Source organism: Cyprinus carpio, chromosome A14 (assembly GCF_018340385.1).
Source record: "Cyprinus carpio isolate SPL01 chromosome A14, ASM1834038v1, whole genome shotgun sequence".
Taxonomy (NCBI): domain Eukaryota; kingdom Metazoa; phylum Chordata; class Actinopteri; order Cypriniformes; family Cyprinidae; genus Cyprinus; species Cyprinus carpio.
The window spans coordinates 22093146-22102844 of NC_056585.1; the positions used below are offsets into that span (position 1 = coordinate 22093146).

Below are 9699 nucleotides of genomic sequence, written 5' to 3' on the forward strand. Positions count from 1 at the left end.
CTCAAGAGCTATATGGAAACTATTTCAGTAACACAGAACTTTATCTGTAAATTAGTATGAACTATATAATTTTTTTTACAATTTCATTCAAAAAATCCATTTATTTAAATATCATTTTTTTTCGTTTTTTCCCCTCATCACTTCTGATTTTGTATTTGCTCCTTAGACTACACATGTTTATGTATACATTTCTATAATTTTTATGCGAATTAAAAGAAACCCGAAGGAAAGAAGGAAAAAGCCCGATTGTATGGGCAGAGATCTTATTATATAAAATTATATTAATTTTCTATAAATGGTAAATTATATACAATGGTTATTATATTTTTTTATTAGACCCATATTGGCTTTATTATTATTACATTCAAATATTGGCAAGATAATACAAATCATGCTCTTTTTTCCTTTAACTAAAAACTTAATAGGGGCTCTTTTTTCATTATTAACCACAAAATATACAACAGTATACAGAAATGTACATAAAAACATGCTGGAGTGCACAAGACATTGATTCATTAATCAAAAATTGTAAATTCCTTTTTTTGTTTTTTATTAACAATGCTCACCAAACTGGTGCAGTAGTCCTCCTAAAGAGAATGAATGAAATTTGGCTTTGATCCTGGCCAATTCTTCAATGTATGTAAAAATTTTTTTTTGTTGTCATTGTTAAGAGAATTGGTGCAATAGTGGTAATTTATTATTATTACTTTCATTGGAATAATACATATATCATAATATTTGTTTTCCTTCAAATTAAATTTCTCATATACACCAAAAAAATAAAAATAAAATAAAAAATTTAAAATAATTCTGGATCAGATCATAATATCAGAAACAGATGGACAATAGACTCCTTTTCCACTAAACAAAAAAAGAAAGAAAGAAAAAAAAACAGGATTAATCAATATCCAAATTATATCTCTCCAGCACATGTAAAATTTTAAATGTAAACGTTTGTGTAAGCAAGATATAATGCATTTATGTGTCAGGCAGCATCTCTTGCTGTTAACAAACTTAGATGGTTACACTTTAAGGTTCCTAATTATTCGAAAAACTCTTTGATTGCGTCTCTGTGAGTGCCCTCTGCTGAACACGAGTGGAACCGCATTGGTGCTGGTCCAGACTTACAAAGCTGCAGGGAATGGGAAGCTCATCTTTGTTACCGCCTCATTGATACTCCGTCCACGGGATTTAAGTCTCAGCATGAGTTCGAGTACACAGACTGCAGAAGAGAGCTGCAGTTTGAGAATCTGACTGGGACTTCAATATCAGATGTTTACTTTTTAAACCAAGGTAAGGTACCATCTCAAAAATCAGTTCGCTCTCTCGGCATGTGTTCTGATCTAATATTACTGAAAGGCGTGCGAACTGAATATCGTCAGGTGTGCGTGTCATTACAGGTGCTAAAAGCATCCTGATAGAAAAAAACGATGATTTAGGGAAACCATGATACCACTAACAATGCACATTTTTTAAAAAACAAAAGTTCTGAATTTTTGCAAATCAAAATTATCACGAGGTTTAACCATGTTTAAGGGAAAAACATTTTTTTGTTTGTTTTTTTAGAAATTATAAAATACAAATCAGAAGTTACAGTCTTTTGCAAATTTGCTGATAAATGTGTCTCTGTGAGATCGTTGTGTTAAACTAAATTTAACCTTAACAATATTTTATTACCCTCGGGTTAAAAAATAACACAAAAATGTCTCATGATGTCACTGAACTGCAGAACAAGATCTGAGGTTGCATGTGAATTAGTTTTAGAATGGGTTGAAATCTCTCGCAGTCAGCATGATGATACTTAAATGCTTTCATAAAGAAAGTGTGACATCAGAAAACTAGACTATCTTATAAGGCAGAGCATGTGTATTTAGTTTGAAATATTGTATGTTCTATGAAAATGCATGGGCAGATACTTTTGTATCACAGTCTATAGTTTAAGTTTAATGAAGAAAATGAAATTCAGAGGTTCCATGAAAATTATCTTCAACTGGTTACTTTTACTTCACAACAAGTGTGCTCTACTACAACATGTGCATTGGCCGTTTGATTTATGTGCAGTTTTACATACAGTTTAGCATAGGCTGCTTTTATTTTCCCTTCTTTTTCTTTCTTAATAACCATATTCATTTTTTTTTCCAAATGAACATTTCTTGAAATAAAAACATTTCTACACTTATTCTGAAATGCTTCAATAAAAGTGGTACATGTGTGTTAAATAGCCTATGTACAGTTTTCAAAAGTGTCATGTTTGTTTTTGCGGCACTTTTCATTTGCTTTCTAATAGTATGAACACATACAGTGAAAGCCTGATGATGGAGTGATTTACTAAAGTTGTAATGCTATTGATGTGCTTCTGTGTTTTACTAAGTTCACCTGATTTCTTTTTTGACCCTATTTAAAATGGGACATAAATTCTTTTGGAAGTCTTGTTATACCTGTCTGCACGGGTAAAAAATATTTGCATTGTGTCTTCAGGCTGCCTACTTAAACATTTTTCCGTTTTTGTGCTCCTATTGCAAAATATTTTAATAGAAAAAAAATCACAATTTGTTCTCGAAAAGAAGCCTTTCCTGATATTATTTTCTCAACAAAATTCTCTACTGGCAGTTGATTAAGGTAGAATATTTTTTTTTATTTACAGTGTGTAGCACTGTGTGTATTGACCCTGTTAAAGTAGAACAATTTTTTTATGTTATGGCTCAGTTTTTGAGATAAGACAAATAGCTTCTTCTGCTGAATCTGGGTGCCAGCTCCTCTGTAACACTTTGTTTGGCTTAGCAGTACTTGTTTCAAATATATTTTAATAATAATTTGTATAAATGCATTTATAAATGAACATACACCCAAGAGAAAATTAATTAAAATGCTGCAATAGATGTTTTAGAAAGTAAGAAAAGTTTTTGCAAGACCCTTTGAATAATAATAAAAATTCCTAATGATCAATTTAATACTGAAAGAAAAGACCCTTTGAAAACAAATCCAAACTCAGGCTATAAACATGACAAAGGAGCAGTTGTCTTCTCTGAGAAGTGTGGTGTGATGCTGAGAAAATGTCATTCTTTATAAAATCCATCCTGCATTGGACTAATTAGTGTGGACCTGTTGAATAAGGATGATGGCTTAAGGCCAGCAGGTCATTTATTCAGATATATGAGCTGCAGTTGACAAAGAACTGGTTGTTTGACCTGAAATGGTGAGTTAAGTGACTTATTAAAAGTGCTGCCATACCTGTCTGCGGAGCCAGAACTTCCACTAAACACTTGACAGGTTTCCTTTCTTCTTTGTCAAGTCTGAAGAACACATTTTGCTCCGGGTGTTTGTGAAGCGTGTCACCGTTGACAAAAATGCTATGTTCTTTAAAAGAAGCTGCTGTACACAGCAATGGTTACAACATGTGAGGAACTTTCAGATTTCAAAATAGACTGTCATGCATTTAGATAGGTGTGTATCCTTCATGCTGGGATATATGGTTTATTATCTAAACTTTTTATCAGTGACTCAGATCTGACAGTCCCCAAGTACTTGCATTGGGGATGTTTAGTTATGGCTTCCACTGCCAGCACAGGCTTTTTGATAATGTAACTTTTTACCTGGCTGACAGATAGGCTGACATATTGAAGAGTGAATATTTTTAACATTTTATACTTTTATATTAAATTTATGATAACTGCATTGATTGGTCTGCTAAATGAAGACTTGATAAATCTGGTGACAAGAAGTGTTAATGTCAACTTTCCTTTATCCACACAAGTGTAACTAATTTCTAATTTAATATATTTTAAAATATCATTTATTCCTGTGATGCAAATCTAAATTAAGCATCATTACTCCAGTCTTCAGTGTCCCATGATCCTTCTGTCCTTCAAATCATTCTAATATGCTGATTCGGTGCTCAAGAAAATGTCTTTTTATTATTAATGTTGGCAGTAGTTATGCGGTTTAATATATATATATATTTTTAATGGTTTTTGTTGTAAGTTTTTTTGTTTTTTTTTTGTATATTTGGTTAGAAAGTTCAGAATTTATTTGTTTTTTTGATATATTGTAATCTATTATAAATGTTTTGATAAATTTAACATTCTTGCTTAATAAAATTATTAATTTCTTTCAAAAACATTTTTTTACTGACTCTTTAACTTTATAAATGTTATAACAAATTTAGATTAAAAAGACAGTGAGGTATTCAGCGAGGTTTATCCAAAGGTTAGACTGGCACTGTGCAATTTTTATTTATACAAATGTTAAAATACTTGTACACAAGCACATACAGGTTACTTATATTTTGGCTCTGATATGATTTACTCTTCCTGTTGTGCTTACCCCCATCCTTACAGAGATGCCTTTAGCACTTTATTGCTTAGACATGTTTATCTGATCATGAGCTTTACATCCATTAAACATGGAAAACTAAAAAAACAACAACAATTAACCTCCACAGGAAGAAAGTCTTCATAACATTGCGGATTATATGTCATGTTATGCACAACCTGTCAAAACATGGGCAAGGCCTTTTAACTGGTTCAGAATAAGCTTTAATTTCTCATGTCAGTTTTTCATACAATTTGTTGCCATCAGGCAACGTTTGATTATAGGATGTTAAAAAAAGGTTATATTTTAATGCATATTTATCATTTACAAAACAGTAGCAGTTAACCTGAGTTGGGAAATAACATTCTGTCCTTTTATTAGAAATGAGTGATTGATATGAAATCTTTCCCACAGGTTGTCTTGTAGTTTTTCTGCTTCAGGGCTTTTGAAAGCAAAGACACTCCTCAATAATTAAATGTAACCTTTTCAAACCTGCTGTGACTGCCTACTGGAGTCACATTGCTTATATTTTTCTCTCTCTCACCCTAATTCAAGGACTTTTAACTAACTAAACCAGGCATTGTGAGCTGAGTTCTGTTTTGAGCTAAAGAACAGGTTTCCTTGCATAACCACCATCTTTTGTATTCTCTTCCCTCCTACTAGTTTCAGTTGTGAAGAAGTGAGTCATTCTATATCAAACACCTGCATTATAAATGAGTTAACCTCACTACATACCGGACGAGACCCCATTCATCTGCATACATTCAGCTGGAATCATTGGATGTGAAAAAAACACAATGCTCTCGATCTCCCGAACCTGCCTCAGAGGAATCTACAGCTGTCATTGGAACGGTCAAACTAAAGACAGAAATGTGAGATTTTTCTTTTTACACTTTGCTTTTTTTATCACATTTTTCCACATAGGAAAATGAAGTTGAACATCAATGATGTACGCATTATCTCAGAGTCTGCAGACAGGGTTGTCATTTTTATTTTTTATTTTTTTAGCTTGACACAATCAGTTGAGAGAGGCGGAATAGTTTACCATGTATAATAGATGTAGAAAAGAATAAAAAAAAATCGTTGTCATTGAATGCCTCCTTAATGAACAATTATCATTTTAAGTATGTACAAAGCTCATGTCAGGCAGGAAAGTATGTTAATTAGTAGCCTGAATACAAAAGCAAGGCTCAGAATTGTTTTGATTTGTGTCAGAAACAATTACCGCTGCATTCAGATTTGTGAAATGGACTTGTAATAATCATAATAATTATAGTAACCCCTCAGATTGGAGATTGGCCCCACTTTTGAATATTCGGATCAATAGACGAAACTCAACATGAGAAGGCGATGGCTGTGTGCCATCACCTCCACCCATACCCCCCCGGGCTCTTATTTGTGGTTAACCTATGACTTTAAATCATCACACGCACACAGGTGGAGCAGTGAGGGAGAATTCTGAATAAACTTTTTCTTCTTTTATTTCTGATGCATTTGTTAGTGTCAGTAAAAATGACAAAGAGAAGACCTAACTGAAAAAGAAAAGAGATGTTTGAAGTGTGCATTCTTGCTTTGTTTATATATAGAGGCCTTGCTGCTGGCTCTCCTTTCTGTCTTTTGTGTCCATACTTGCCCTGAGTTGGATGTATGTTTGTTTCATTGCCTTCAACGACCACAATGATGTAAACTGGTGAGCACATAAACACAATTACACACATGATAATTATATGGCCATGATTGTAAATCCATTGGCGCAGTGTTTCCAATTTTGCTTGTAATACCTGGTTGTGTCGTTCTGCCATATTGCTTTATTTTCCTCCTGCAGGCAGGCCTTCAAAACATTAAAAAAATGGGTGAACTGGTACATGATTGTGATGGTCGTTTCTGCCGTGCTGGCCACATACTGCCTCCTCCTACTGGTAAGAAGAGAGAATGTGATCCAGACTGCTCAGCTGGTAGCATATTTTTGTGTTTGGTTGTATGGCTGGTAGCATGTAATGGTTGTAGCAATGAGATCTTTTTTTTGTACTGTAGGTATTTGGATTGCTACACTTAGCAATCAGAGAGCCCTTGGATTTACACTGGCTGCATAAGGTACTCTTTACCCTTTCAACTTGAAATTGCATTGAGACTTTTATTTTAAAATTAATTTATTTTTAAATAATTGTTCAAATGTATTTTTGCTGCTACTGCTTAAATGCCTTTTATGTATATATTGTTTTATATATAGCAGTGGTATGGTATATAAAATTTTATTTTATATTTTTACATTAACATGCCAAGTGTGAATCTACTGTGTTTAATGTTTTTAAGCATTTTACATTTATTCCAAAATAATAACTCAAGGCAGTAACAATTTAAGCAATATATTTTATTTGGGAACTTATGTTCAGCTATTCTTTTTAATAGTTAACTTATAACTGTTTTTGAATTTTTCGGATCATCAGTCATCAAAGCAAAACACTGAGATTTACTGTAAATTTCACCAAGCCGATTTCTCACTAAAAACTCCCACATATCATGTTTTTAGTGTTTTTTAGTGTTATTGTGAAGTTTGATTGTGGTTATATCTAAGTGTCTGAGTTGTTTACTTTTTTGAGTTGTTTATGCCATTATATTGTTCATTCAGACTGATTAGTCAAAGTGGAATGTGAGAGGCGGGATTTATCACATGAACAATCACTTCCGATCATAACCAGTCATATCCAATCATATCGCGATGGAGGTATTGCCTCCTCTCATGTGACTTTCCCCAAACTCACGGCATGCTTTAGTAGGTCTGTTAAGACTCAATGGACTCAGGGGAGGTGAGAGAGACCTGCCGTTGGACAAACTAATGCTGTTTGTTTGGAAAAACGAGTGATTTATAAACTTTTTAATGTTATATTTTGTAATATTGTCACTGTTTCATTTTTGTACTACAAATTTTGTTCTCATCCAATATTCTGAGGAGGCACTGCCTCCCTTGCCTCCTTCGAGGAAACACCCCTGTCCCAGACACAGGCTGTCCATCTTAAAGTCAATTATAAAAAAATTATTTAAAAAATTATTTTAAAACTATGAAAACCCAAAAAGAGTTAATCAAGTTTTAATATTTTCATATAAAATTGTACATTTTTGAACACAAGTTCAAAAAAAAGTTACTTGTTAAGCTTAATGTTATGTAAATGTATGCATAAGGATACATAAAAAGCTGACTATAAAATTAGCTTTAAAAAGATCTCAGTGCTCTTAGTTGAGGAAACGGTCTCATATCGGTTACCTTTTAAACTTTGGTAACAGTTTTATCATTTTTAGTCATAGTGTATAAAGGAAGTTCACAGCTTGTTAATGAATGATCTCGGTATGTTAATAATTCTCTGTTCTCTGTTCAGGTGTTTCTGTTTTTGGGTCTCCTCATTGTTACTTTAGGCACAGCTGGATTTTGTAAAGAATGGATGGAGGAGTGGAAAACTGTCTATATGTCATTTCAGGTAAGAAGCCGAAACCAGCCTTCAACCATTCATCATTTCAGTACTGGTACATTGTCTGTCTCATATGTCTTTGCAGCTGGTTCTCATTGTATTTCCTGTTAGCTTTATCTAGTCTAAATGGCAGTGTGATATTTTACACCAATAGCAAGCATATCCCTCAGCATAATGTTATATTTATATTATATTTATCACAAAAATGTCACTCAGGTGTCCACATCTCCAGTTACACCACTATTGTTGTACTGTACAATGTATTAAAACCCCCTCTTTGGTTTCCCATAGGCCACTGCTCCTTTCCTGCAGCTGGGTGCTGTGGTGGCTTTGACCTTGATCAGCTGGCTGGTGTTCCAGAGTTATCATACAGCTCAAACAGCTGGTCAGTGCCTCCAAAACAGCTTATAGTACCTTAAAGTTGAACATTTTCTGACTGCTCATTATTATATTGCTTTTCAGCCAATAGATAAAAACTTGGACATTAAAAAGGGATTTAAATTAAATCATTTTAGAATTTGACCTGTATATTATCTTAAAGCTTACGCTATGAATTACAATGAACAAAAACATTCAGCTTATTACAGTAATATTATATTATAATATTACTTTATAATGTATCAATACTCTTATAATATTAATACTTAAAGTCTGCATGAATCGCAGATCTTCCCTATTGTGATGATGTATATATGAGTGAAACAAATTTTCAAATGAGAAAAATTGCAGGTTGGGACTTGATTTTGTTCATCAGGAACTGATAAGATCACAATTAATGGTTTTGATTGAGAATGTACTTTAAAACTTAAATGAATATTACCAGTCTATGTAAATGTGAAAGTCAGCACCAGTGACGCCTTTGATAATGCTTTATTTCTACAATTATGTCAGTGTTTGTACTGAGTGTTTTTTGTCTTTGTCTGTGTAGCTTGTAAGGTTTTTATAATGATGACCTTCCTGGTAGTGTCCGCTGCTGTGTTCCTGTGTCCTCTTGCGATCTGCTCTCCATGCATTACCAATAATCTTCCCCCAAAACCTGCCCTCGTCGGACATCGCGGTGCTCCAATGGTAAGTGTTAACGCCTTAGTTGTAACTTTCCTTTTGACATTCCTTCCCTTTGTTAAAATGTGTTTACACTGGCGTGGCCATCAAAATCTAGTTTTTGCTGTTTGTTCATGTCATCGCTGAATTGCCTGAGGATTTTAACGTTATTTTATTAGACTAAATTTGACATGCCACAAGATGAATGATCTGCTGTAGCTTCTGAATCCGTTTAAGATTATGATGATTATAACATCGTTCCAAGGTTGTAAGCTATCAACTTGTAACATGTAATTCATTAGCATCTTAGTCTGCTCAGATTTTTCAAACAGTAGCATTTTAGAGATACAATAATCACAGTGAAAACATTTACAGTCCTTACAAAACATGTAGTTCCCATCCAGAAATACCATTTGAAAAACTGACTATCTACAATTCATAGACAAACTGTTAAATTCTGATGGCAGGGAGGGTGGAGGAGGTGTTTTGACATCTGAAGCTCTGTATGTTTGATCTCCCAGCGCTCACCAGGAGACTCAAGGTTATTTCATTAAAAACAGAGGCGTGTGAAGAACACAGATGTTACAGCTTTTGAATTTTGTTTTGTTCACAACCAGTATTGTATAAAGCGCTATACAAATAAAGGTGAATGGACTTGACCTTAATGGAAACTTGAACATATTTTTGTAGTAAAATAGTCTCTGGCAAAAAAGTAATTTTTTTGCCCTTTTAATGGTGTTTTTCTGTGGTAACAAGCCCAGAACATATAATTAAGAACACATGTTGTTATTTAAGTAAAACAATGTTATCATATGCTGTGACAGCACAGAAAATGTCTACTTTTATCTTATTTTGTGTATATACTATGTACTACATTATGTAT

General features: G+C 33.4%; 1 protein-coding gene across 1 annotated transcript in view; it reads left to right on the forward strand.

The window, feature by feature from the left end:
• Positions 1–4205: 4205 nt before the first annotated feature.
• The window catches only part of LOC109111173 (glycerophosphoinositol inositolphosphodiesterase GDPD2-like), a 10179-nt gene continuing 4685 nt past the window's right edge, over positions 4206–9699 (forward strand). The window contains exons 1-7 of the mRNA XM_042770243.1: positions 4206–5183; positions 5898–6001; positions 6137–6230; positions 6346–6405; positions 7686–7784; positions 8067–8160; positions 8704–8843. Coding sequence (XP_042626177.1) covers positions 5109–5183; positions 5898–6001; positions 6137–6230; positions 6346–6405; positions 7686–7784; positions 8067–8160; positions 8704–8843 — 666 coding nt within the window. The 5' untranslated portion in view covers positions 4206–5108. The remainder of the gene's footprint in view (positions 5184–5897; positions 6002–6136; positions 6231–6345; positions 6406–7685; positions 7785–8066; positions 8161–8703; positions 8844–9699) is intronic.